This window comes from Antennarius striatus, chromosome 2 (assembly GCF_040054535.1).
Source record: "Antennarius striatus isolate MH-2024 chromosome 2, ASM4005453v1, whole genome shotgun sequence".
Classification (NCBI taxonomy): Eukaryota; Metazoa; Chordata; class Actinopteri; order Lophiiformes; family Antennariidae; genus Antennarius; species Antennarius striatus.
This window is the reverse complement of record NC_090777.1, coordinates 24,884,286-24,912,109: the sequence shown is the minus strand read 5'-3', so window position 1 is coordinate 24,912,109 and position 27,824 is coordinate 24,884,286. Positions and strand designations below refer to the sequence as shown.

General features: G+C 42.5%; 4 protein-coding genes across 6 annotated transcripts; 3 read left to right on the top strand and 1 right to left on the bottom strand.

The window, feature by feature from the left end:
• Positions 1–236: 236 nt before the first annotated feature.
• zmp:0000001088 (trypsin-3) lies at positions 237–4,548 on the bottom strand. The gene is made up of 5 exons (XM_068324271.1): positions 4,494–4,548; positions 2,501–2,660; positions 1,328–1,469; positions 981–1,247; positions 237–407 (listed from the first exon to the last, which is right to left on the bottom strand). Exons 1-5 carry the CDS (start codon positions 4,546–4,548, stop codon positions 237–239), a joined length of 795 nt encoding a protein of 264 aa, XP_068180372.1.
• A 2,139-nt stretch (positions 4,549–6,687) lies between these two features.
• LOC137601827 (trypsin I-P1-like) lies at positions 6,688–9,118 on the top strand. Its single transcript, XM_068324260.1, has 5 exons — positions 6,688–6,742; positions 6,991–7,141; positions 7,920–8,061; positions 8,207–8,464; positions 8,570–9,118. Exons 1-5 carry the CDS (start codon positions 6,688–6,690, stop codon positions 8,717–8,719), a joined length of 756 nt encoding a protein of 251 aa, XP_068180361.1. The 3' UTR covers positions 8,720–9,118.
• A 2,335-nt stretch (positions 9,119–11,453) lies between these two features.
• pink1 (PTEN induced kinase 1) lies at positions 11,454–17,375 on the top strand. 3 transcript variants are annotated; one of them, XR_011038555.1, is made up of 9 exons: positions 11,454–11,935; positions 12,222–12,491; positions 12,574–12,677; positions 12,767–12,949; positions 14,047–14,210; positions 14,288–14,415; positions 14,541–14,771; positions 14,983–15,360; positions 15,526–17,375. XR_011038555.1 is itself a non-coding variant. In XM_068338823.1 (8 exons), the coding sequence occupies exons 1-8, from the start codon at positions 11,588–11,590 to the stop codon at positions 15,292–15,294; spliced, it is 1,740 nt and encodes a 579-aa protein (XP_068194924.1). In that variant the 5' UTR covers positions 11,454–11,587; the 3' UTR covers positions 15,295–17,375. The 3 variants fall into 3 exon arrangements, 1 of the variants encoding a protein (XP_068194924.1); XR_011038557.1 differs by having other exon boundaries at positions 14,983–15,763; positions 15,959–17,375; XM_068338823.1 differs by having other exon boundaries at positions 14,983–17,375.
• A 1,861-nt stretch (positions 17,376–19,236) lies between these two features.
• On the top strand, positions 19,237–27,474 carry agmat (agmatinase (putative)). Its single transcript, XM_068338840.1, has 7 exons — positions 19,237–19,580; positions 23,635–23,837; positions 23,977–24,025; positions 26,098–26,293; positions 26,752–26,931; positions 27,057–27,141; positions 27,228–27,474. The coding sequence occupies exons 1-7, from the start codon at positions 19,294–19,296 to the stop codon at positions 27,302–27,304; spliced, it is 1,077 nt and encodes a 358-aa protein (XP_068194941.1). The 5' UTR covers positions 19,237–19,293; the 3' UTR covers positions 27,305–27,474.
• Positions 27,475–27,824: the final 350 nt, after the last annotated feature.

The following is a 27,824-nucleotide window of genomic DNA, read 5'->3' as shown; positions in this document are numbered from 1 at the left end:
GACTAGCTGTAGATTCATGATTAGCATACAGGCATATGTGTGTTCGTCCCCTCTTCTAACTCTTGGCAAAAGGGTGAAAATGGTGTTCCACAAAATTTCCAACAATTCCTTTAACATATAAAATGAACATGAACTGTAAAAAGAGCATGTCTCAAATCAATTAAACATTAAATTAAAAATTAAAAAATGGAAGAGAATTTGAAGGGAAGTTTTCGCTGACTGTTGAACCCTGATGGCTAAAAGTTGTCACACTTGCTGTAGTAGCTGAAAATGACGTCGTCTATCCACCTGCGGTATTTGGACACTGCAGTGTAAACACCAGGAAAACGGGCATCAGCACAGCCTCTCCCCCAGGACACCAGGCCGTAGATCCGCCCATCACAGACAAGAGGACCCCCGGAGTCCCCCTGATACAACAGAAGAAGGAGATATTAGTGACGGCCTGGAACCTGCCGGGTTCTAATGATGTCATCATGTAGTCCTCAACCGTTTTTGCGCCACGGTTGTCTTTACACTAGCAAAGTCAGACAATATTTTCACAGACTGGCCTTTAAGGTGTGGCGGATAAATACAACAACATAAAATAATACGACCAGCATAAAAACTGGTGTTTTGCAGCTTTCGTTTTCTTGGAAGTCATAGATCTTTCTTCTGTCTTGTTATTGGCCCTTTAGCCCTACGCAAAGAAATGAACGATTCTGAGGCTCGTGCCCAACAGAACATTTAGTGTTTCAGACGGACCATAAAAGAAATATCCAGCAATGGTATGGAAAGATATCCAACAAACAGTGTTCTGTGGGAATAAAACTGAAGAGGGCCATGAAATGGAAGCACTGGAGTAAAGTACCAGTTCATCCTGACAGGTCCTGGTCACGGAAGAGCACAACATGTATGTATGCATGACGTAACGAATATCACGTCTTCAGGATGGCGATGAAAACCTATGTATTTATTCAACCTCATCAACCCCCCCTCCTCACCTGACAGGCATCCTTCCCCCCAGTGCTGAACCCAGCACAGATCATGTTCTCTGTTATCCTGCCGTCTAAGGATTGGCTGCTGTTGCATTTCGCCGGAGAGACGATGGGGATCCTGACGGTGCGAAGGGTGGATGGGATCAGCCCGATGGTCGGGCTGGTGTACCCCCAGCCCGACACGCGACACATCCGGCCCTCTGAGATGGAGGCTTCATGCCGAGGAAGCAGGGCGATGGACACATATCGGTTTAGATACGCCGGGGTCTTGAGCTGTGGGAAGGGGAGGCAGTTAATGGACAGCAGCTCTGGTGTTCCTGTCACATGTGGAGAACACAGCTGGTCGACCTTACCTTTATAAGCATGAGGTCATTGTTGTTGGTCAGACTGTTAAACTTTGGGTGGGGGACCAGAAGCTGGGGCACGAATTTCTGTTCTGTTCCCTCGTAGATGGACAGGGAGTACTCTCCTGCCACGACCATCATTCTGTGTATCCTGGAGAGACAAAAAACGAGATTGTGTTCATAGGAAGTACAAAATGTATCCAACAGCTTCAGAGCTCAAAACGTCCAAAACGATGTCAGAACCCAGAGAGCCAAACTCGCTCTTTACTCTCAGCTTAAGTTTCAGGTACAGTGTCTGTTCCATCTGGATGTCACAACTGACACACCCTGACCATCTACAGGAAGGAACCATGTATGTCCAAACAGGAACAGCAGAACCTCCTCCTGATACCTTATCATAGGATGAAATAATGTTAGGAGTAGCTGCCAGCGATGGCGATGGCGATGGCGATGGCGATGGCGATGGCGATGGCGATGGCGATGGCGATGGCGATGGCGACGGCACTGGATGGGCTCTTTTCTCTTGGGAAACATTTCACAAATGTGTTGCTGTAGCCGAACCCAAGCTAAGTAAGCTAAAAACCACAGACTCTGAGATCATTGTGGTGACCAACCGTTTCGAGCAGAGAAAGGAGACAAGAATACAAGCTGCTAAAACGGCTGCCGTATGTCTAACGGACCGTTTATTTCATCTTAACATCTGATCCATTTACAGGTCCTCAACACTTTCAGCAATACTCTTCATGTTATAAGTTAGTCAATGTGATGACCATGACTCCACATCTTCAGATCAGGTAGCAGGCTGCGCTAATGAGCAGGAAATCGACTGAAAATCAGTTTATTGTACCTCGAGGGTCTGGAATAAGAACCAGAGAGATGAACTCGATGGCTTCCTTGTGAGAAGAGCACCTGTAATTTATATGCAGGATTTTGACTGCGTCAGAGACGTCCTCCATTGTTGCTGTTGACCTTAGATCACCTTACCGGATTGTGCGCGATGAGAACTCCATTTGAGATGATTTGTATCATTTTGTCTTTTATTGCTTCCTTACGAGAAGCCATATCATGACACAAAGGTGTAAACTATCCTGTTTTGGCATTTTTGTTGCCACTTAGTAAAGGTTGTGTTTCTGCCTGGGGTTTAGCTTACAGGTAAATACAGGAAGAACCAGCGCTGCTCACCCGATGTCACAATGCGCTGCTGTGATCACCCAGTACTTGTTTATCAGGGACCCGCCACAGAAGTGCTGATGGTGCGTCGTCTGGATCGACACGATGTAGTTGATTGAAAATGGAACGGGGGCGTGCCCCCCCACTATCCGTTCCTGAGGGTCTTCTTGACCTGCAACACAGGGGAAATAAAGACTGGTCTTACAGACAGATGGAACCTATTTTTCTGTGACATCAGCAGGAATGATAGCAGTCATAGACAAGCAGCTGACTGGAACTGGACCAGTGAGCAGTGGCCTCTATGAGGACAATGAGGATGAACATTCTCATGATTGGAACTCCACTCTGAGTGGATCGATCTAGAATCAAAGATCAGGTTAATTAGTTAGTTATTGTCTCCCTCCCTCTCCTCCCCCCCTCCTCCTCCTCCTCGTCCTCCTCCTCCTCAATAAATAATACTTCAATATGAATTAACTGGTAACAATAAACAATAACCTAATTTAGAATGGTGAAACTTACAAGGTTACGTTTACTGTTCACGAAAACTTTACTTTTCTTTCTGCTATTCTCCACAAACACAAAAAAAAAATCTTTTCATGTCAGGATAACAAAGACGGAGGACGTGTGTCATTTAGGAAGAAAAGAAAAGAAGAGAAAAGAAAAGAAAAGAAAAGAAAAGAAAAGAAAAGAAGAGAAGAGACAGAGAAAAGAGAAAAGAGAAAAGAGAAAAGAGAAAAGGAAAAGAAAAGAAGAAAAGAAAAGAAAAGAAAAGAAAAGAAAAGAAAAGAAAAGAAAAGAAAAGAAAGGAAGGAATAGATTTGATTAATAAAATCACGTTTATTCATAAAGTCGATATTACAAGATAGTCATGTTGATACAAAATCCAAGACAGTCATGCAAACGGGGAACTCAAACTTAAAAAACACATTATATGAAATGTATAAGCAAAATAAACATTAATAAACCAAACACTGACTGAACACAAGTTCCTCACTTAACACAGAACACATTTGACACACCATAGCTTCGTAAAAGTGTCTAAATCATTCAGAGAAGAAAAAAAGAGGAAAGAAAGGAGAAGATAAAACATTAGATCAAATTAGATTAGAGTAGACTAGATAAAATCAGATTGGATTGGATTGGATTGGACTGGACTGGACAGGACAGGACTGGGCTGGATTGGATTAGATTAGATTAGATTAGATTAGATTAGATTAGATTAGATTAGATTAGATTAGATTAGATTAGATTAGATTAGATTAGATTAGATTAGATTAGATTAGATTAGATTAGATTGGATTAGATTATTTTAGATTAGATTAGATTAAACTACACTAGATAAAATAAGATTAGATTAGATTAGATTAGTTTAGTTTAGATTAGATTAGATTAGATTAGATTAGATTAGATTAGATTAGATTTGAGAAGAAAATGATTTAAATAGAGAGTACACCTAAAAACGACAGAAACAAGTACATGTGTGTTTAGTTCCTGTTCTCTATATGCGACTGTTATTCCAGGCAGTAGCATGTTGCGGTCAACGGTCACATGAAAATGCTTAGTCACACCGATTTCCAGTCAGCAGCACTGATGTTCGTCTAGAGCTGACCTGTATTTGTTTCATAGTAATGTCCAGTGAATACTGTCTCCCTGCGACTTGCTGGAGATGTTTACCGGAATTATCGTTCCTATTCCCTCTGTGCACCATCATTACTCAACCCAGTAGGGAATGGTCACAGTTGTTCCTGATCACGCACAGGTTTACCGCTGCTGTCGCTTCTTTATCTTGGGAATAAATCCATGTTTTTACTGTGAGGCATATCACAGCATGTGTGACAGGATTTAAACCCTACGGTTTGACTTCAGTTCAAATCAAATGCTGTTAAAATAAAAAGGACCTCAACAAAGGCAAAAGATTGGTATGAAGTGTGTTTAACGCCGTTTAAAATCCAGACTGGTCCAGTTTCCTGCTGAAATACTCTTAAACGACTTTAGATGTACTTACATTTTATTGCCAACACTTCAAGCAGTATACAGAACAATAACGACGGCAGGTCCATGGTAAGACGCGATGAGAGCCGTCGGTGCACACAAAGGCTTCTGCTGTCCTGTGAGCAACACCTCTAAGTTTAACAGGAAGGCATTGCACCTGCTCGGGTTTCTTATAGTTCCTATTTCTGTTTCCATGGTCACCTCCTTGTCCTGGTCCGATATATAATTGAAGCTTCCACAGCCGGCCCCTTTACTCAGGCCGTCCTATATGTCTGTCAGCTTTATGTAATCCTCCACTGTTCACTGTCCCACTGAAGGTCAGGGGGGTATTGTGCTGTTCTTTGTTCTGGTTGTCATCATATATCACTTCTTTTCACCTTGTAGCTTTGTCCACCTGTGTTAATGGCTGCTGTTTCCTAAATAAATGATTTTCTGTACATACTGTACATTACCCCCAAACACCTCCCTCAATGATCTCCCCAGGATGAACAATTGGGGGTGTTTGAGTTTTTGAATAAGAATGCACTTAGTTCCACATCCAATATAGGCCAGGTGTCAGGTCTCTTTGCTGCCCCCCATCCCCACCGGAGTTCCTGACCTCAGCTGGCTTATTGCCCTCCCTGTTATTGATAGCCACGGCCATCCTTGGGGGACTGACCATGGCCCTTCCCTACACCTGACCCAGGTCTTGGTCAAAGACCTGCCATCTCGGCACATGGCCGCCGGCACTCATCTTCATCTGCCAGACGCCGAAATAAAGATTTGACTACATGATTCTGAATACGACCAATCACATCAGAGTTTTTCATGCACAAAGATGATCAAATTAATCACATTTAAACATTTCAAACGTCACCAGCTCTACCAAATGTATTCCTGACAGATTGGGGGCCACGCCTAGATCAGGAGGATTGACCTCATCATCGTCGTCGTTGTCGTCGTCGTCGTCGTCGTCATCATCATCATCATCATCATCATCATCGTCATCAATATCATCATCATCATCACCATCATCATCATCATCATCATCATCATCATCATCATCATCATCATCACCATCATTATCATCATCATCATCCTCATGGCTGAAGCAATCGTTTGTCTTTTTAAATACAGTTTTCTCTCCTGTTAATTAATGTTGAACTTCTGTGTGTCGGTCCACCCCCACCTCCACCCCCACCTCCTAGCTCCACCCCTATCCCCACCTCTACCTCTTTCTAAAATTTAAGTCGGACAAGAGTTCATACACTCTTGAGGACCTAGAAACTGCTGTTCCAGGTTTGGTTGTGGTTAATCTTGCTTATCAATCGAGGAATCCCAGGTCCCAAATAAAGGTACTGGGACTATTTCTAAATTCGATCCAACAAAGAAAGCTGTATTCTGCTTAGAACCCAGTGTAGAAAGCTGCGTCCATATCAGGGCGTTCCCATCCCAACATCCTCATATCCCAAGATACAAACAGAAAAGTGGAGCAAAAGAACATGCAGTACAATAGAACATTCTAGCTTTGTCACATTGTAGGTCAGTCTTATTGTTTCAGTGTGAAATGGCCACAGCAAAAACCAAGACCAACAGATAATTCCAACAAAAGCTCTGGTCGGGATAGGGTTACCGTATATAAGGGCAGCGGAGGAGCTCTGTCCTCAGCGGGTTTTCTGGAGGAGTCACATCGGGACGGTAAGCAGAGGTCATTCTCACCAACTTTGTCCACAGTGATTATTAATTTGAGTGCTACAGGTTAGCTAGTTTATGAATGTGCTTTAAATGTAAACAGTAGCAGAAATATTTTGGTTTGGACATTTTATGAAGGTCCTGGAGGGAAATGGTCCCCCTCAGTGAGGGGGCAGTGGGCAGGCCTTATGCTATCTAGGGAGCACGTTGGGGTGCAGTGGCTTGCTCAAGGATCCATTGGTATACAGATGGGGGGACTTGGGGTTGAACCATTGACCTTCTAATAAGCCACAGCTGCAACACACAGATCTTTGGTTTCATCGTATAAAAGAAGCTCATTCAGAAAAACCAGGAAAGAAGGCATTGTCCACTGACTTATGGTGGTGTTTTGCTTTTATGTTTGCTTACTGAGAACCTTTTAGAAAGATGTTCAACTGTCTTCTTCTACGTTTTAGACGAAGAAGAACAGCTGATATCAGAATTATCAGAGCTTTAAACTGATTCCATCTTGTGTATTAAAGACGACAAGCAGCAATATGTCGAACCTGCTGTTGTTTAGGGTGCTGCTGCTGCTGGCATCCTCGGTAAAGGGTAAGTCCTTCAGTGTTGTTTCAAGTTTTCTAGAAGGTGCAGACCAAAACGACGGTAATGGTAGAAATCTGGAGTCATGTGTTAAATCTCAGAGACTCAGACATGAAGCTGTCATCAACCTCATTGGGCGTTTTCATTATCAAGACTATAAATAGAAATAAATAAATAAATGAAAAAATAAATAAAAATATAAAATAAACACGCCTGTTTGAAGTAAAAGACAGAATTTCTGATCTCATTCCTTACAGAGACATTCACAACGAGAATCATTGGGGGTCAGGAGGTCGAACCATATTCCATCAAATATCAGGTATCACTGTTTTCCAATTATGGACACTACTGTGGAGGAACCCTGGTGGACGAACGGTGGGTGGTGTCTGCTGCCCACTGTTGGAGGCCGTAAGTACTACCACATAACCACATGAGGTATGTGTGTGTAGAAGGATTTGGAAAGCACACATCACACACTATAAAAATATACTACCGGTATTATTAGAACGATCAAACACAAAAATAAAGGTTTATTAATTATGTTTAATCAGTGAAAGTTTCTGCAGAAAAACAAAAAGTGAAAACAAAAGTGAAACAAAAAGTGAATCTTTGATTTCTGTTTTAAGTTTAATGGAAGGTATTACTGCGCCAGAGCGGTTTGATCCGTTCCATCTTCCCGTTTCTCCATCCATGAATAGTTTGCTCAGTGCGACCTGCAAACACTTCTATTATTGAATGAAGAAGCCAAAGTTGAAAAGGATTTAAACAATAATGTTCTGTCAGTCGGTTCATCTTTTAATTATTTCAGCTGAAGTATTTTTCTTGTGTTTAAGCTGTGAAGTGACTCGTACCTACAGAGTCAGGATGAGTGAAGAGTAACGTTAAATATTTCCTTTCAAACTTGAGTATTTGTGGCCTGTGAAGAAAATTACCGTTGTACAGTACACTTGGAATCAAATACATCATATAGTTTAGAAGTTGAGCTACCTGTGACTCCAACTGTGACTCCATCTGTGACTCCAACTCCATCTGTGACTTTGACTCGAACCGTGACTCCCGCTCTGTCTGTGACCTGGACTGTGACTCGGACTGTGACTCTGACTGACTGCAACTCCGACTGTGACTGCGTTTGTGACTCCAACTGTGACTCCGTCTGTAACTCTGACTCCTGTGTTCTGGCCCTCAGGAAACATCTGATATGGGTGGTGTTAAGCGAACACAACATCAAGAAGAGAGAAGGCTTCGAACAAATCTTTCGTGTCTCAAAGATAATTGTGAAACGGTTCTACAACTACGTGACCTACAACAATGACATCATGCTCATCAAGGTATGCAGCCTGAAGTCATGTGACTGACCCATTAGCTCCTCATAGGTCAGACCCTACTCCCCTGATTCCTGTTGGTGTTCATATCTTGCCATTGTTGTCGGCTCATGCCTCAGACAGGAAGTCTGATTCTTGATGTGTGTTACAGCTCAACAGACCAGCACATCTGAACGACAAAGTCCAACCGGTGTCTCTGCCTGACGCCACCACCCCCGCCTTATCCCATAATACCACATGCACTGTGAGCGGCTGGGGGGTGACGCACAGATTCGGTTTCTACCTCTCCTCTGTGCTTCGTGCTGTGGATGTGAAAATCATCCCTTTATGCGGCTACCATTACCCCTGGAGGATCACCAAAAACATGTTGTGTGCCGGGTCCCGGTGGGGGGGCAAAGACTCCTGCCAGGTACAGACGTCTGTTTGTTTGACTATCTGTCCATCAGTCCATCCACCCACAGTATTCCCTCATACTGCTGTTCTTCCTTGTGGTTTGTCTCCTGGTGTTCCTCAGGGTGACTCCGGTGGCCCCCTCGTCTGCCAGGGAAAGTTGGAGGGCCTCGTCTCGTGGGGAATCAGCTGTGCACACCCATTTTTCCCTGGAGTGTATACCAAAGTGAGGAACTACATCTACTGGATCAAGTGGGTTACCCGTTTCGCATGAGGAGGCAACCCATCCGCTTTATTACCAATAACTTTGTTTCATATATGTTAATATGTTCATATTCATTGATTTCTACGGAATGGACCCCTCACGGTAAATATTGTTTGGTAAAGATGTTCCAGCTGTATGAATGATTGGAGTTTGTCGGTAAGGATGAAATAAATCAGTCTGACGATCTGAACGTCAATTGACGGGACTGTCAGGATTAGAGTCTGTTTGCTGACTACTTGAACACTCATGATCACATTTTGATGGAGGGGCCAAGCCCAGGGAAGAGTTTGGTGGTGATCTGGATTGTCATCTGATTCCAGCACGCTAGAATTCCAAGGTGTGATACATTTGTGTGCTTCTCGCTTGATGGATCATGTTCACACTGAAACTACAACAATCCCATTCCCGTACGGCTGATCTGATCCAGGTCCAAGATGCAGATCCAGGTCAAAGTCTGGAATTGATGACCTACAATATTTAAATGACGGTAGGTCTTGTCGAGAATTTACTACACTGAGGTAGTTTGTTGCTGAAACTGAAACTGAATGCTGATGAAGATGATCATCTGTGTGATTCCAGATTCAAACCACGGTGGGTATCATTTTGTACCATCTTGATCTATGATTTTTGATCTCAAACGCATCAGTCTCTTCCTCTGACAGGCTCCGCCCTACAAACCTACTGGTGTGTACACACCTATTAAATTGGGTGTTTTCATCTAATGATCAGTTTCAGCTGTTTATATCTAGCTTGAGGGAATGATGGTAACAGGGGTGGTTCTTGGGTCAAACCTTTTTTTGGGGAAGGCGGGGGGCTCCAGAGGTCATCGGGGGTGTTTATATAACGAGACAGGAAGTTGACAAAAACTAAACACAATATGACATTAACGTAGACACAACAGCGATAAGCACTCCATAAATGGATCGATCCTGTGTTTGAATCCATCCTACTGAATGATATTTATATTTAAATCTATATTTTATTTTAAGTTCCTGTGTTTATTATTTAATTCCATTGAGTTCTTCTATGAAACACTGACAGTTCTGCAATGTCAGTGCTGTGGCCATCTCACATAGATGTCAGCATATCTTGAGATAATAAATTGTGTACACAATAATTGCACAATAATTTTGTTGTTACCGCAGCTTTTTATATTTTCTGTCGAGAAAGGTTTGGGCATGAAACAGAAAACTGTAAGACATTGGCTGCTTATCTCCTTATACAGAAATAAAGGTCTCAGTACTTTTCCTAAGCTCATCTCAGGGTTCTGGCGCAGTAATTAGACACTTGTTTATATTTGTGTGAAACTAGCACTGCTTTTACCTGCATTCAGAGTAAACTGTTAACTGACACCAGTCACACTCCTGTTTTCTATTGACTCACTCCAAAAGAACTGACCAACTCTATTGACCCCAAAGATAACAGGAGGGTAAGATAACCGTTGGTGTTAAGCTCATGATAAGATACAGAATAGGAAATGAAGAATTTGAATAGAAGCTAGTCCGGTGTGTGTTCAGGACATCATTCCACACTATGGACACAAAGGATCCAGGTCACGTAATACAGTAGAAAGACACGACTCGTCACATAAATTAGTCGTCACATAAAAGTTCCATCAACGCCCCAGATTCTAGAGGAAATCAGAGTTCTGTCTGTTTTTGTACTTCCTGTTTACTTGCAGGTTCATATTTCCTCACTCTTCCAGGCATCCTCTGGTATGTGTGGCACCCCAACACCACATAAATGTAATAGGTGTTTACACCCCCTGTTTCAGCTTTAGGACCTTGAGACCCGAATACCACCTTCGGGCCCTCCATAGGGTCATCTTCCTCATCTTTCTTTTTGGCCTCAGTCAGGATTCTCTTCACATTTGCTCTCTCGTCTTGAGTCACGTCATGACTGACACTGAAACTTTTATCTGGTTCAGGGGTCAGGGTTCTCTCAAAAACTGACAGCCAGCGTTGCCAGCGTCATGACTTCCCGCCCCCAGGAGGAAGTGCCTGGTGATTGCCTTGTGATTGGTCCATGTTTGTTACATGAAATGTTTTAATGCGGAAGTAATTATTTTCATTGTAACCTTGTAATTAAATGTAAATTTGAATTTTTTAAAAAGTGTTTGGAAAATGTGTAAAACATGACAGGAATGTCACTTGAACTGTTTTTAAAACTCCAACCCCAAAACATGCCAGTCAAAGTTAACTAGCTTACCATGTTATTTGCCCTGCTCATTGCCTTAATGCTCAGATTGCAGATGTTGACTTTTTGTTTCTGCGTTGAACAGATAAGAGTTTAAAAATTTAAAAAAAAATTATTAATGACTGGTGTGCTTGAGTTCTACACCAGATCGGTGCTATTTCTGTGTTTTATATGATCCTGTTGTTGTAATCCCCAGTTATGAAAAATATTACTTGGGGTCAAGGGTTATTAGCACCCGGAAAATTGTTTACAGAAAATCCTTGACCAAGTTTTTGTTTATTAGTTGAATACATAAATAATCCCTTGATAATGAAACCCTGACCAAGTCCAAATCAGGATGAACCATACTGATTGACATCAGTCACTTCCTGTTTAGTCTTGGACTCTCAGGGCTGTTTAATAAAAGTACCGTTCAACTCTAACAGAACCTTTATTAGAATCAACGCACAAACAAACAAAAACAAACAAAACAAATAAAACAAACAAATATTAACGGAAAAAAAAAAAGTAATTGTCCTTGACCCTTGAACTTCCGCTCGGGGGACCGCTGACGGCTCTCACTGCGCATGCTCAGCAGAGGCTGTTTGTTGACATAACAGTCGTCGCTGGAGTTAGCAACCCGCGGCTAGTCTCCTCCACACGGGCCCAGGAATCGCCTGTTTTTACCGGCCTGGGTCAAAGATGTCAGTGAAACGCGCCATTCTCGAGCTGGGCCGGTCGGTCTTTCAGCTGGGTCTCCTCAAATCCGGTGGCCGAGTCGGAGCAAAGCTCCGAGCTGACCGTTTCCGCGTAGGCCCGTCGGTCCACGGGGTCCAGCCTCAGGCTTTCCTGCCGTCTCGGTACCGCTACTACCGCACCACTTTGCGGGGGCTGGCAGCTCACCTGCAGGCCGCCGGCTTTAGGAGAGGGTTTGGCGGCGGCTCCCCGCGGAACAGGGCTGCGTTTCTGGCTTTCGGCCTCGGCGTTGGGTTCATCGAGCAGCAGCTTGAAGCGGACCGACAGACGGCGGCGGCCTGTCAGGAGATTCAGGTCAGGTGAACCGTCCGGATTAGGATGTGTGTAGAATCCACGTCCACCTGGCTACTGCAGGTTGACTGTTTACGTGCAAACAGGTGATGTCACTAAACTGCTGCTTAAGCTATCAAGTAAAAATACACATCAGTCTTCACATAAATCGTTCTTATTCTGATCTGACATATCTATGAGTGTTCATGAATGTGTTATCACATTATTATTGATTAATCAACAGAAGTTGATGTGTTAATAATAAGTCCATGACTGCCTCTCTGAATATAAAACATGTCACCATCCACAGGCGGTGTTCAGCAGGAAGCGTTTCCAGAGCCCAGCCAAGCCGTTCACCTCTGGGTATAAGCTGGAGGATTACGTTATTGGGAAACAGATTGGGAAAGGTTCTAATGCTGCCGTATATGAGGCTGCAGCTCCTCGCGCCTCAACGGAGGAGACGAGGAGTTCTGTGGTGCAGATTAAAGAAACCAAGGAAGAGCTGGAGGCTCCTCGATCTCTGACGTGCTGCGCCCTGAGAAGCTTCCCTCTTGCAGTCAAGATGATGTGGAACTTCGGGGTGGGTATTCCATAACATTTCAATGTGGGAAATAGGCATGCGTCCGTACTGACCAGTATATCTTGATGTAATTTGCTTACAGACTGGGTCATCAAGTGAGGCCATATTAAAATCCATGTCACAGGAGTTGGTGCCAGCAAGTCCTCTGGCTGTGAAGCCAGAAGTGGAACAAATCACTCTGGATGGGTAAGAATGATCCTGTTAGAACAAGTCCTCGTATTTTGAACAGCATGTAGAAAAGTTTCTGTGATCCACAACGATCTCTCCACATGCAGACAGTTTGGAGTCCTGCCCAGAAGAGTCTCTGCACACCCCAATGTGATCAGAGTGTACCGGGCTTTCACTGCAGAGGTCCCGTTGCTACCAGGCGCCCAGCTTGAATATCCAGACATGCTGCCAGCCAGACTGAACCCTGCTGGTCTGGGCAACAACCGCACCCTTTTCTTGGTGATGAAAAAGTAAGGCCATCTTTCAGCCTATGTTCAGGTGATTGAGAATGCTTCAAAGTAAATGTCAGCGTCAGTCTTTAGTGCTGGTTTCACGCCGCCGTGATCAGAGTGCATGATGTTTTTAAACCATTCTTAAAAAATAAAGTCTGTCATATGGATTGCTTTGCGCATGTTTACGTGACAGTATAGATGTGAAACTGTCTTCCGGTTTTTATTTGGAGCCGATTGACCCTGGAAAACTGGAGATATGATCGTCTACATTTGTTCTAAGACAAGCGGTTCAAACAGCTCCTTATTGTCAGACGACAGGCGCCGTGTTTCTGTCCATGTAGTCGCCATCGTACAAGCGGTGATGCATGTATTCACGTGATTCGAACATGTCTCGCGATGCAAACACGTACCGTGATCTTGTCATGTGACGCAAACGTCTATATGACTATGCGCACGATTTACGCATTTTTATGTGTGAATCTTGCGCATAGTCTTAGTTTGAAAAACTCCTTTGAAGAGTGGCAAAAATGACACAAACTGTATGTAGTTATGTTAGAAGCCTGTGACAACTTTTTTGGAGCTCAAAATCAATTCGATGAGCATGTTTTAGGTTTTTATGTGCAATACAATTTTTCCATTTCCGAATTTGACTGTCTATTTTGCCCCAATATGTCAATATAATAAGTTACAGGGAAATAAAATTGATCTTTTCACATAGGTGAAGTTGTGCTGAAGAAAAACATGCCAAGTATGGGCATGTTAAATCATTTTAATGTGGTTTAAAGAGACAAATATCAAAAGTACCAAAAAATGGCCAAAATGGGTCAGGGCTGTAAGGGTGGTAATTATCACAAACAAATGACCATTAGCACTAACTTTGGTAACCAACACATTGCAGTTCCTCTGATTACTTCACAATAAAAGCCTCCTTGTTCCTTAAGGTTTAAACTGTTTCATATGTGCTGAAAACAGACGGAAAGTAGTGTTAATGCTAATAAATTACTAGCATAAACTGAGAGATAAAGCTCTTAATTTCATGACAGATTTAAGGATTAGAGCTCTCATGGAAGTTGTTCAGCTCAGCGGCACCATTATCTGTCTTCTTCTGTCTTTAGTTATCCCTGCACGCTGCGACAGTACCTGGAGGTGTCCACACCAGGCTGCAGGCAGGGCTCTCTGATGGTGCTGCAGCTCCTTGAGGGAGTCGACCATCTGTGCAGACAGGGCGTCTCTCACAGGGATCTCAAATCCGACAACGTGCTGTTGGAGTTCGACTCTGGTCAGATCAACAGTCAGGCAACAGTTTGAGACTTCATTCCATCGCTGTGTGTTAGACCCAGGATTGTTTCTTTGCAGATGGATGCCCTCGTCTAGTGATCAGTGACTTTGGCTGCTGCCTGGCCCAGAAGGACTTTAGTCTCCAGCTGCCCTTCAACAGCATGTGGGTCGACAGAGGAGGGAACGCCTCCCTTATGGCCCCCGAGGTGGGATTTTGCTCATAACTGATTATTATACAACAGCTGAAGCCAAACGTTGGTCAAACATTAAAATAGAAGCAGCACATTTCTGGTTGTAGATCTTTAGATATACGCTCAATCCCTGTCCAAAGGTGACCACTGCAGTTCCAGGGTGGGGCGTGGTGATTGACTACAGGAAGGTGGATGCCTGGGCTGTGGGCGCCATCTCCTATGAGATATTCGGACAGCAGAATCCGTTTTATCGAGCAACTGGACTTGAGAGCAGAAGTTATGGCGAGAAGCAGCTTCCTCCTCTGCCCTCCAGCGTTCCGGCTGATGTCCAGTTGGTGATCCGTTTGCTCCTCAGGAGGAATCCCAGCAAGGTACGGTGTAGGGAGGGAAAGTATTGATGCTGGAGGAACTATTATCATGGCAACCTGGTTGACAAAATGAGTCGAGCTGTTGATGCTACTCTAGCTTCAGCTTTAGCTTTAAGGCCAGCTTCAAGCTCACATGGTCCAGGTGGGCCCATTAATGGGATTAGTTGATTGGTAACCAGCTAGAGTGCTCATGGATGTTATTTTTGATCTGCAGCGTCCCAGTTCCCGTGTGGCGGCTAACATTCTACATCTTAGCCTCTGGGGACAAAAGGCCCTGGCCAACCAGAGCAGCGCCGGCATGAGGAAGCTGGTGGACTGGCTGCTGTGCCAGTCTGCTGTGGTTCTCCTGAAGGGATGCAGTGGGCCCAGTGGGAATACAGTGGAGGCGGAGCTTCAGAGGAGCTTTCTATCCAACCTGGACCTTGAAGACCTTCGCACTGCTGTGGGCTTTCTGCTCTATGGGCGACAACAGCGACAGGCAGGGACACCTTCTGCTAGATCGATTCTGTGTCCTTCAGACCCATAGATGAGTGGGCAGAGAGACGTTAGAAGTCATTGATATGGACAGACTGGGAGCCCAGAGCCTGTAATAGTTAAGTTGATATACAGCCAGTGTTATTTTTATCTTTATTTAATCCTGCTTGCTGTATCATATTTCCTGCATGCTGAAGTTTTCTCTTTCACTTTGAGAAGTGATTTGAGTCCTCCGTCTTTTGTTTTTTTAAGGCTTCGTTTCCACCTTTATTCTCAAACACAGAGCTAGCCTGTCTGTCCATCCGTCCCGCTGTCCATCAATCAATCACCTTTATTTTTACAAATGAGATAAAAAGACTCATCAATAGAGGGCGCTAAGGAGACCCATCAGACCAGGTACTGTCAGGTTGGAGCGATGACAGTACCTGGAACGAGAACCAGAAGCAACCGACCGTGACCAGCCCAAACCGGTTTGGTACAGCAGGAGACAAAAGGACTTCATAATAAAAATAATGATAATGGTACTAATACTAGCAATGTTATAGTATTATATATATACGGTGGGTACAGAAAGCATTCAGACCCCCTTAAATTTTTCATTTTCATGTGATATATTGCAGCCATTTGCTAAAATAAAGTTCGTTTTTTTGTCATTAATGTACAAAAACAACCCCATATTGACAGAGAGAAACACAGAATTTTTGATATTTTTGCAGATTTATGAAAAAAGAAACTGAAATATCACATGGCCAGATGACAAAATGGGAGTAAAGGGGTGTAGAGTCGTCCAAGGCCACGGTGGATGGAGACATGGAGCAGCCAGCTGCCCACCAGGACACCTCCAACCTTCTAAAGCAGGAGTTTGGGGGCCATGTCCAGGAGTTCAGTCTTTACTTGAGGAAGAAGACGGAAAACTACTTGAACCTGAAGCACCGTTTTATGGAGCAGTTTATATTTATAATCAAATGTTTGTCAAGAAAATCCAGGACAAACATTCGAATATGTACTCAAAAGAAAATTCTAACTAAAGCTAACAGGTTCTGTAAACAACACAACTGTATTAGCTGTTGACACTAATAATATAACTTTCTTTTGAATAAAATTTCAATGGACAGATAAAGTTGTTTTCGCATGTAAATATTTTCATTTGATGTGGGGTTTAGCATGCAACATCTGTCTTAGCTGCATTGCATTATGGATGATTGAGACTTGTAGTTTGAGAAAAGAAAATCAAGTGGACAATTAAATGTAAAGTACCTGTTAGCTAGCGACAGGTGTTTCTGTTGTAGCTATCTTCTTTTAGCTCTGATGCACTTTACGTATGAAATACCACACACAACTTGAGCACTGATGAAGAAACGTCATACAGAATATAACAATGCACCAGTGGGTGTGTGTCAGATGTGTGAGCCAAGTGTGTTGTAAAACCCTCCTCCCCTTGTGACTACACAGTTACCACAATAATGATGGGTAGCAGTCTGTTGATCAGCCCCAGGATATTTTGCTTCTGTGGTTAGCATGATGTCCACACCTATTTTCTGTGGTTAACATGATGTCTACACCTATTTTCTGTGTTTAACATGATGTCCATGCCTTTTCCTCTGTTTAGTATGATAGTATGATTAGTATGACAATATAGTCAGAAAAGTTCTGCCTGTTGTTAAATGAATTTTTTGAATCCCACATATCAAAGTTAACATCTCTGCAGATATGTAACACTGTAACATCAGGTTAAAGGGAAAATACTGTGTTCTTTGGGAAAGTTTGTTGTTGCTTATATAGTTATATACTACCCATTGTGTTACCTAGTGTTAATCCTTTTGGCTGGTTGAGAAAATTTATCATGCACTCTAAATTATCTAATTCACTTAAGTTAGTCACCCACATGTACTTGCTATTAATGATTTTCCATTGGATTATTTGGATTATCTGTAATCTACAAGTAACTGTTTTTTCTAGGACAGCAAATATTTGTCCAGACTTGGATTCAGATAATGTCCAAACACATTAATTTTGCATAGGTGTCAGAGGTCACAATGCCAAAACCATATAAAGGATTCACTCACTTCCCTCAACCAGCCTGCTGCTTGTGTGAACTGAATCCAAAGCTTTGAATAAAATTACAAAAACAAATCTTAGTTGTCTAAGTCTTTATTCTTATTTCAGTATTAATGATTGTCTCTTCATTTAGTCGAAATTACAATAGCCAGGAGACAAAAGAAGAAAAAAAAGTTTAAAAAAAAAAATCGAAGCTAAGTCACAGTTCACCACCATTCAATGTCTCCAAGCAGGCTGATGTGATCTTTTCCTCCGTTCACTGCTCCCGGTAATCTCCCGTTAGATAATACTTGTTTAGAATAGCCTAGAATAAATTATACTTGTTTATAATAAATAGTATCATTAAACACTAGATTATGCTAGTTTGTAATAAATGGTATTAAACACTAGATGTTACTAATTTGTAATAAACAGCATAATTAAAAACTAAATTAGACTGGTTAATAATAAATAGTATTAAACAGTAGATGACCGGACCTCTGTAACACTGTGTCACTCCCACACTTCACACCAATGTACTCTGATCTTCCACACTCCATGTTGTTTTAATCTGTGTTGCACTTTTTTATTGTAATTTAATGTGTTTGCTGTTGTTTTATTTTTTAGTGGAAGGCGACCTTACATGTCGAGTGTTGAGAAAGGCTCCTAATAAAATTCACAAGCAACTCTCAAGATACGAACATCCGACTTACAAACATTTGTAGATAAAAATAACAGTGTGCAGCCACATCCGACTGCACACTGTAGGTTCTCTTTCTACCGCAACCCACGCCCAGCAGCATAACATTAGAACCCCATTCATGTTATGTCAAAATAAATGAACATATAATACTAACTGAGCAGTTTGTTCTGACGTCTGACTTCATGTGTCTTTTTCGGCTTTCCTGTTTGCGTCTCTTTTGCTGTGTTTCTTTTATCCACATGTCTGCAAACTTCTGAGCAAGGAACGAACGCACAATGTATTTACGTTCATGGGGATGTTCACAAACATTGAGACTACCGACAATTCAGGTCAGGTTGAAAGTTAGAGCCAGCAATGTAGACTATAGACTTTCTGTGAGAAAACTCTGTAACGACCTGCTGGTTATTTTGGGTTTTTTTCTTTTTTAAATTCTTGACGTTATTGTCCCCCCATTGAAGTTAATTGACGTATTGGGTAGGAACCAATGTTGGCCGGGTTAGGTTTCTGCCCCGAAACTCTAACAGTTTTTTGACTGATGCTGAACTCTGAGTATTTTGCTAATTTATGTTAATCATTAGTCAAGCTAAAGTGTGTTGTCTGACTTTTGATTACAAGGAAGCACATCAGCACATTCACGTGAGTGTGCTGGAATACCTCAGTGCCTTAAAACTTGGCCTAGCCTGTACATCCCCCAAGGATAGAATTCATTCAGCAGAGGTAGAGATGTAAAGTTATTATGGTATTCATTTATTTTATTATGTGTTTTGTTTTATCCCCTGTAATTGTTTCTGGTAAAGTCTTTAGTATTTAGTAGTACTTTTGTATTTAGCGTAGTAATTGCATTTAAATTACCTTAAATGGCAATTATAGATCAACATTTTATAAATAATGATAAATAACAATTGAGCTTACAATCTCTCTGAACCAATTGTGTTCATGGGTTGAGGACTACCTGTATTATTATTCAATTTCTAGGCATCTCTGAGAGAATTACCAGGAAACTTCATTACAAATGAGGGGCCATGTTTCATGTGCCAGGATGTTGTTGGCACAATTTCAGAGTTGTATCAAATAGTGTTTAATGATACTACTTATATTAACTATCATCTCGTGTTTCATGGCACTATTTATTATAAACTAATTTCATCTTGCGTTTAATGACATTATCTGTCCCCCCACCCTTACCCCGGCGACCCTGGCACCGCCCCTACATGTGACTTGTTCTTGCGGGAGAGTCGGCGTCAGAACAGAACTTCCATCGTCAGTTGAGCGCTCACGTCGTCACCGCCAGATCTCGAACTCTCCGCAGGTATGTCGTCCCTTCTGAGAAACCTGAAGAGACCGTTCAGCCTGACTTCTCTGGTTGGCCGTGGGGCAGCCGCAGACTCTTCTCCTCGGCCGCGACATGCTCTCGCTCTGTGCACGAGAAAGTCCTCGGGGAACCCCTACAACGTCCCGAAGAGCGCCGAGTTTATCGCTCGGGTGTCGGGTATCCCCACCATGGCCAGGCTGCCCTACCGGGAGACCGCGGACGGTCTTGATGCGGCGTTTGTCGGCGTGCCAATTGATACCGGGACCTCCAACCGACCTGGAGCCAGGTAGCGTTTCTCTCTGCAGATCTATTGATCATTAAGAATAACGGGTGGTGCTCCCTTTTTCAAATGTGGGAGATGCATGAAGAGAGGGTGAGGATTAAGATTAGGGTAGAGTTGGGTAGGTTTGGGTTGGAGTTGGGTTGGAGTCAGAGTCAGGCTAGACTTGTCGGTGACTGAACCATTCAAATATATCTTAAGACTTTGAGACAGAACAACCTGAAGTCTCCTTTATCTAAGTGGATTCTTGCAAAATGTGGCCCACGAGAGCATAAAAAGTCAAGGATGTTTAAAAATAAATAGATCAGAAGTGTGCTTTGACCAAAACTAAATTTCCCACAATGCAGTAATTCAACCCATTCTAACTTCGGCAAAACTGTTTTGAACGAAGTTATTGTCTTGACTTGTGTTTGATGTTATTTTTATTTCTTCACTTGGATAGTTTGACCCTTGATTGATGGAGTTATGTGGTTTTTTTCATTACCTGACAAACGAAAAGTATTTATGTTATAACAGAGAAACAAACAGATTTTTCTGTGCAACTGTAATGTTTGTAACTTGTATAATTAATAAATTCAGAGTTGTGTAACATCAAGGAGTAGTTACATTTATTTTACATTACACTGAGTTACATTTAGTTACATTGATAAGTTACATCTGGCCCTTTGAGGACAGCCGTTATGCAGTCGTGGCCCTTGGTGAAAATGAGTTTGACACCCCTGTATTAGAGAGATGTGATCGGTTGAGATGGCATGATTGCTGGCACACAATTGTTGACTGAGTGTAGCCAAGAAGCATGAACAGCATGAAAAAGGAAGTATGTTTGTTAGTATGTGTGTTAGTATGTTCATTATATGTGTGTTAGTACGTCAGTGTTATTATGTGCATTAGTATGTATGTTAGTATCTATGTTATCTGGGCTTGTGCTAGCCATTCGCCACTTCGCCATAGGCGAAGTAAATTCCAGATTGGCTGCAAGGTTTTTAGACTGTGTAGCCACAGTGGCATTCTTATTTTTATGGAAAAAAGGCTAAAACTTACAACTTTTTCGCTCGCTAGCGGCGCTAGCACTGCTATTTCCACTAGCGAGCGGAGCTATTTCCGCTATTTCCGCTAGCGAGCGGCGCTAGCGCCGCTATTTCCACATGCTGACGGAATTTAGCCGAAGCATGCCAACGGAAATAGCCGAAGTGACCCAAACACTCCCGATCATTAAATATGCACTCGGGTCATGACCTCCTTTCGTCCAGTGAAAAACAAAAATATTGTTTTTTTTACAAGCTGAACCCGCGAATTGGTGTACGACAAGACGAGGACGATCAATCAAAAGAATCCAGTGTTTTATAGTAGAGTTTGTGTTAAAGTCCTCATTAATAAACAAATGGTGAATGCTGAGAGGGGGGAGGAGTGGTGACAGACCGATCAGAAGGTCAATGAAAGATATTATCAATACTTGTTTGTAGTCTTAGACTTTTGTTCCCTATGACCAGCAGGAATAACCAGCGATGCATGTAAATATGTATTCACCTCCCTTGCTATTTTTCATGCCTTTTTAAATTGAAATGAAAAATCATGTTATTTAATTAAAAAAGTGGCGGCACGGTGGCGCAGTGGTTAGCGCTGCTGCCTCACAACACGGCGGACCCGGGTTCGAGTCCCGCTCTGTGCGGAGTTCGCATGCTCTCCCCGTGCCTGCGTGGGTTCTCTCCGGGTTCTCCGGCTTCCTCCCACCTCCAAAAGCATGCGCTTCAGGTTGATTGGCCGGTTCCAAATTGACCATAGGAGTGAGTGTGTGTGTGACTGAGTGTTTGTTTCTATGTGGCTCCGCGGTACACTGGCGTCGTGCCCGGAGTGTCCCCCGCCTCACGCCCTGAGACTGCCAGGATAGGCGCTGGCTACCCCAGCAGATTAAGCGGGTTGGAAGATGAATGAATGAATGAATGAATTAAAAAAACAAAACAAAACTATGGCATACCAATGGTGTTGGTGGTGGTCAAAGTTGAAATGTCTTCTAGTCTCAGTAAAACTTACAAGCAAACATTGAGTAATATTTTGTACGACTGTATCTTCACATAGTGAATGGAAGTTTTCAATTGTTGAATCTCACATTCATACCTGCATAAAGTACGACAGAAATAAAGATAGTTCAGCTTGAACTGTTGACTTTAGTGTATTTTTGTAGGTAAACTGAACAGAAGATTTTGCCCTCAGAATGCAGGAAAAAACAACAACCACATTTTCTAAAAAATTTCCCGGGGGAGGCCCCCCGGACCCCCCCCCCCCCCCACAATGAGCATTGGCCACACAAACTCACACAGAGTGTGGGTTTGTGTGGCTTGCTCAATTCTTTTACACTGAGCCACAGTGGCTTAGTCATACTAGCTCCTAGTGCAAGCCCAGTATTTGTTATCATGTTCTTCGTTAGTATGTGTGTTAGTATGTTCAGTAATACGTGAGTTAGTATGTGTGTTAGTTTATAGGTTTGTATGTTTGTTAGTGTGTAAGTTAGTATGCATGTTACTCTGTGTATTAGTATGTTCATTAGTATTTCTGTTAGGAGAATAACCAAAATGGCAAAGGCTCAATCAATGATCAGCTCCAGGAGGAACAAAGAAAATCTAAGGTTGTTTGTGAGTACTGTAACAATCAGACAATGTCTATATGAAGCCTACCAGCAAGAAGTCCCCGCAAAGTTCATTGTTAAAAAAAAATGTGCTAAAGCAGTTAAAATTTCCCAAAGAACACATTGGCTGGCCTGAAAAGAAATGGCATAATACTTTGTGGACTGATGAGAGACAGATTGTTCTTTTTGGGTATAAGGGTCAAGGACAGTTTGTCAGATGACCACCAAACACTGAATTCAAGCCACAGTACACTATGAAAAGGGTAAGGCATCATGATATGGGGATGGTTCTTGCACTATGATGTTTGTCCTACCAAGGATCATGGATCAGTTTGAGTACATCAAAATACTGGAAGTTGTTGTGTTGTTGTATGCTGAAGAGGAAATACCCTGGTTTTAACAAGGCAATGACCCCAAACATACCATCAAGTGAGCAAGATCATGGTTCCAGACAAACAAAATTCAAGAAATGGAGTGACCAACAAATCCCTTAATCCCATAGAAAACATGTGGGATAACTGGGCTCACATAAAAAATGATGTTAATAAGTCAAAACCAAGAAATGCAGAGGAATTGTGGAACATAGAACAACTGTCCTGGGATGCAATGTCTGTTGACTGGTGCTAGAAGTTGGTCGAGTCCATGCAACACAGATGTGAAGCAGTTATCAGAAACCTTGGTTATGTAACTAAATATTAGTTTATGATTCTCAGGAAAGTTGAGTTTTGAGTTTCTTAGTTTATACAGAACATTTTTGAGTTGGTAAATAAAGATGTCAATGCTGCAATTTTTAACATTATGTTTCTTGACTTTCTGTAAAGTATTATCAAATTCAATTTTTAGTATATATGTTTGAATGTATGTTAGTATGTTCGTTAGAATGTGTGTTAATATGTGCGTTACTACCTTCGTTAGTAAAATGTATGTTAGTATGTCCCATATTATGTGTTAATATGTATGTTTGTATGTACATGTGTGCTACTATCTTTACATGTTTGTTAGTGTGTATGTTAGTATGTTTGTTGGTATTTTTATGTATGTTTTATATGATATTAGTTTATCTTTGTAAGTATGTCTTTTAGTATGTTTTTTAGTATGTTCATTTGTGTGTATGTTAGTGTGATGTTAATTTGTGTGGGAGCGTGTTTGTTAGTATCCAATCCAAACTTTATTTGTTGAGCACTTTACCACAACCGCAGTTGACCAAAGTGCTGATAGTATGTATGTTAGTATGTGTTAGTATGTTTGTTAGTGTTTTTGCTAGTATGTATTAACATACATACTAACAAGTATGTATGTTACCTAGCTAGTATGTTTGTTAGAAGGTATGTTTGCATGTTCGTCGTCCTGGTTGAACTTTCAGGAGAGTTTCCTGGAGCTGAAGTTTCTGTGACGGTGTCCTTCTCTGCGGTGAACTCATGTCCTCCTGGTCCGTAGGTTTGGGCCCAGGCAGATCCGAGTAGAATCCGCCATGCTGAGGGCCTACAATGGCTGGAGCAGGGCAGCACCTTACCAGTCCCTCATGGTGGCTGATATTGGGGACATCAATGTCAATTTGTACGATCTGAAGGACACCTGCAAGCTCATCAGGGAGGCCTACAGGAAGATCGTGGCCACAGGATGCATACCTCTGACGATGGGTGAGGGGAAAGTGCTCACATTGTTTCTCACCTTCTGCACAGATTATCACCAATAAAGGCTTATAAAGGTTTACAGCAGTCCAATCAGGTCCATAAACCGATCAAAGGTCAAACATTAATGGGCTGTTGTTGTCTGCAGGTGGTGATCACACCATCACCTACCCAGTCCTTCAGGCCGTGGCTGAGAGGTGAGTCTTTAGGTGAGTCTGAGTGAAGGTGTGTCTTTGTTTACTGTTTTCCCTCTCTTGTCTGTCTGTCTGTATTTTTAATTGAGCTGAATGAAGTCAGCTGGGCTGGGCTGTCTAACAGCCTTCTTTATTTCTGGAAGGGAGAGGAGGAAAGTGTGTTCGTAGGAACAGAGAGAAGAGGAGCGCCAAGAGTATAGGACTGGGAGTAGGACCGTCGAATGTTGGAACTATGACAGGAAAAGGTAGAGAGCTGGTTGACATGATGCAGAGAAGAAAGGTAGACAAACTGTGTGTCCAGGAGACCAAGTGGAAAGGTAGCAAGGCTAGAAGTTTAGGAGCAGGGTTCAAGTTGTTCTATCATGGTGTAGAGGGCATTGAAGAGGATGAAGAGTGGAAAGGCAGTCGGTCCTGATGATATGCCTGTAGAGGTTTGGAAGTGTGTAGGAGATGTGGCAGTAGAGTTTATGACTGGGTTGTTCAACAGGATCTTAGATAGTGAGAAGATGCCTGAGGAATGGAGGAGAAGTGTGCTGGTGCCCATTTTTAAGAACAAGGGAGATGTGCAGAGTTGTGGCAACTACAGAGGAATAAAGCTGATGAGCCATACAATGAAGTTATGGGAAAGAGTAGTGGAAGCTAGACTAAGGGCAGAAGTGAGCATTTGTGAGCAGCAGGATGGTTTCATGCCAAAAAAGAGTACTACAGATGCAGTATTTGCTTTGAGGATGTTGATAGAGAAGTACAGAGAAGACTAGAGGGAGCTGCATTGTGTTTTTGTATATCTGGAGAAAGCTTATGACAGGGTGTCCAGAGAGGAACTGTGGTATTGTATGAGGAAGTCTGGAGTGGCAGAGAAGTATGTTAGAGCAGTGCAGGACATGTATGAGGAGTGTAAGACAGTGGTGAGGTGTGCTGTAGGTGTGACAGAGGAGTTCAAGGTGGAGGTGGGACTGCATCAGGGATCAGCTCTGAGCCCCTTCTTGTTTGCCATGGTGATGGACAGGCTGACAGACGAGGTTAGACAGGAATCTCCATGGACTATGATGTTTGCAGATGACATTGTGATCTGCAGTGAGAGCAGGGAACAGGTGGAGGAGAAGCTAGAGAGGTGGAGGTTTGTCCTGGAAAGGAGAGGAATGAAGGTTAGCCGCAGTAAGACATAGTACATGTGGGTGAATGAGAGGGACCCAAGTGGAAGAGTGAGGTTACAGGGAGAAGAGATCAAGAAGGTGGAGGATTTCAAGTACTTAGGGTCAACAGTCCAGAGCAATGGAGAGTGTGGAAAAGAGATGGAGAAGTGTGTACAGGCAGGATGGAACAGGTGGAGGAAAGTGTCAGATGTGATATGTGATAGTAGAGTTGAAATGAAAGGAAAGGTGTACAAACCAGCGATGTTGTTTGGTCTAGAGACAGTGTCACTGAGGAAAAGGCAGGAGACAGAGCTGGAGGTAGCAGAGATGAAGATGCTGAGGTTCTCTCTGGGAGTGACCAGGATGGATAGGATCAGGAATGAGTACATCAGAGGGACAGCACATGTTAGAGGTTTTGGAGAAAAAGTCAGAGAGACCAGACTGAGATGGTTTGGACATGTCCAGAGGAGAGATAGTGAATATATTGGTAGAAGGATGCTGAGTTTTGAACTGCCAGGCAGGAGGCCTAGAGGAAGACCAAAGAGGAGGTTTATGGATGTAGTGAAAGAGGTCATGAAGGTAGTTGGTGTGAGCGAAGAGGATGCAGAAGACAGGGTTAGATGGAGGCAATTGATTCGCTGTGGTGACCCCTGAGGGGAAAAGCCGAAAGGAAAAGAAGGAGAAGTGGTAGATTCTGCATATTTATGTGGTAGAGTTTCAGGTTAATTCATTACAAGTTTCACCAAAACTCTCTTGAAGGGAGTGGTAGATTCTGCATATTTTTGTGGGAGAGTTTTAGGTGAAGTCATAATGAGATTTACTAACAGTGAGTGATACCGATTTTAACAACTGAATGAGGCAATCGTCCAAAGCCTAATGTTTACACCCCGGTTGTATTCTGTTCACGTACCTCGCTTGCTCTGTTCCCAAATCTCCTGTCAGACATGGCCCAGTGGGTCTGGTCCACGTGGATGCCCATTCTGACACCAGTGATACTCTCTTGGGGGAGAAGATTGCACATGGGACCCCATTCAGACGTTGTGTGGAAGAGGGGCTACTGGACTGCAAAAGAGTGGTCCAGATTGGTTTACGTGGAACGAGCTACTCTGCAGATTCACATGAATGGAGCCGGGCTCAGGTACTTTTAAAATACTGGAAGTCTTCTATTAGCATCATGAGCTAAAGTTAAATGTCATTATCTCTGGTGTGATATGAAAGTAAAGGAGCATCTTACCATCATGGAACCAGATAAACATTATTTTCACTAAGGATTGATTGTGCACTCTAAAGGCTCACAAGATGATGACAATTCTTGTCAAATTTTTCACATTCACAACCATTTAGAAATATTTTTCCGAGCAAAATGACTTTTCTGATGGCTTGGTGTGACTGGAAGCAGCAGCTAACCAGTTGTATCATACTGATAGTATTTAAATTCACATTAAAAGTACATCTAAAACAGAGGACTCAACATGCTAAGTGTCTCTAAATAAAGCAGGAGATATGTTTGAAGATCCCCACCATCGTAAAAGTCTCTCATCAGCAATGAACAACAGTTGTGTTGGAACACACAACCTGACTTTGTGTACTGTTCAGGGTTTCCGTGTTGTACAAGTGGAAGAGTGCTGGTTCAAATCTCTTGGGCCTCTGATGGCTGAGGTCCGGGCTCAGATGGGCAGCGGTCCGGTATACCTGAGTTTTGATATTGATGCTCTTGACCCGGCCTTTGCCCCGGGAACAGGAACACCCGAGGTAGCGGGTCTGACTTCCATACAGGTAAGCGTCCAGACAGAGACTTCCAGGTTTTTGTAACATCAAATGTCAGTTTTCACATTAAACTTATGTAGCTACATCTGTTCTCGCTGGTGGCGTATGAAAAGTAATTCTGTTTCATGACTCAGGGAGTTGAGATTATTCGAGGCTGTCGTGGTCTAAACCTTGTTGGATGTGATCTTGTGGAAGTGTCTCCTCAATATGACACCACGGGTATTTATTCACCTAATTCAGTTTCCATCAAATCATTATGATTCAGTTTAAATGCAGCTATTCCATTTATTTTATGTCTTCAACAGGGATGACTGCTCTGACCGCTGCCAACCTCCTTTTTGAAATGCTTTGCGTCCTCCCAAAAATCAAGTACTTGGAATGAGTGCCGTAAAAGTTGTTTACAAGCTTGAAACCTTCAAAATTTGATGTTCAGATCGTGGTGGTTATTTTTGTGTTTGTTAGGAATCAAATGACCTTTGTTCCTGCTCATTTAGGGGGTTGTTTGTGTTATGCGGACACTGAAAGTCCAATAAAACTGATTCTGACATTCTTTGACCCAAACATACCAGTGTTTTTATTTTGCTGTGCTTAGAAATCACTTCATGAACTCTTTTTCATTTTCTAAGTGTGTGTCTTATCAAAAATCTAAAAATGAAGGTTTATGTGTAAAAATATAATATTTATATGTTTCTATATACCCAATATAAAAAACAAAACATCACTCCTGCTTCACAGTCGACATCTTGTGATCTGGCGTGAAGATGAGGGTGCAGACTTCCAGCCATGCTGTTCAGACGCTGTGATCAAGGTTCAGGTTAATAAGTCACATCAACCGATATTATAATAGCCTGTTATTTTACAAATGTATTTTTGACGTTGTTCTGTGAAAGTCTTTCTTTAAT

What these genes read in the sequence shown, in the direction of transcription:
- agmat (XM_068338840.1), top strand. Translation starts at nt 19,294, where the DNA reads ATGTCGTCCCTTCTGAGAAACCTGAAGAGACCGTTCAGCCTGACTTCT. An exon ending in ATGAATGGAGCCGGGCTCAG is followed by an intron (nt 26,294 to 26,751) that starts GTACTTTTAAAA and finishes TGTACTGTTCAG; the next exon opens with GGTTTCCGTGTTGTACAAGT. An exon ending in CGGGTCTGACTTCCATACAG is followed by an intron (nt 26,932 to 27,056) that starts GTAAGCGTCCAG and finishes TTCATGACTCAG; the next exon opens with GGAGTTGAGATTATTCGAGG.
- zmp:0000001088 (XM_068324271.1), bottom strand. Translation starts at nt 4,548, where the DNA reads ATGGACCTGCCGTCGTTATTGTTCTGTATACTGCTTGAAGTGTTGGCA. An exon ending in GCAGCGCATTGTGACATCGG is followed by an intron (nt 1,470 to 2,500) that starts GTGAGCAGCGCT and finishes TTGTCTCTCCAG; the next exon opens with GATACACAGAATGATGGTCG. An exon ending in GGGGGAAGGATGCCTGTCAG is followed by an intron (nt 408 to 980) that starts GTGAGGAGGGGG and finishes CTGTTGTATCAG; the next exon opens with GGGGACTCCGGGGGTCCTCT.
- LOC137601827 (XM_068324260.1), top strand. Translation starts at nt 6,688, where the DNA reads ATGTCGAACCTGCTGTTGTTTAGGGTGCTGCTGCTGCTGGCATCCTCG. An exon ending in GCTGGCATCCTCGGTAAAGG is followed by an intron (nt 6,743 to 6,990) that starts GTAAGTCCTTCA and finishes CATTCCTTACAG; the next exon opens with AGACATTCACAACGAGAATC. An exon ending in ATGACATCATGCTCATCAAG is followed by an intron (nt 8,062 to 8,206) that starts GTATGCAGCCTG and finishes TGTGTGTTACAG; the next exon opens with CTCAACAGACCAGCACATCT.
- pink1 (XM_068338823.1), top strand. Translation starts at nt 11,588, where the DNA reads ATGTCAGTGAAACGCGCCATTCTCGAGCTGGGCCGGTCGGTCTTTCAG. An exon ending in GAACAAATCACTCTGGATGG is followed by an intron (nt 12,678 to 12,766) that starts GTAAGAATGATC and finishes CTCCACATGCAG; the next exon opens with ACAGTTTGGAGTCCTGCCCA. An exon ending in GCTGTTGGAGTTCGACTCTG is followed by an intron (nt 14,211 to 14,287) that starts GTCAGATCAACA and finishes GTTTCTTTGCAG; the next exon opens with ATGGATGCCCTCGTCTAGTG.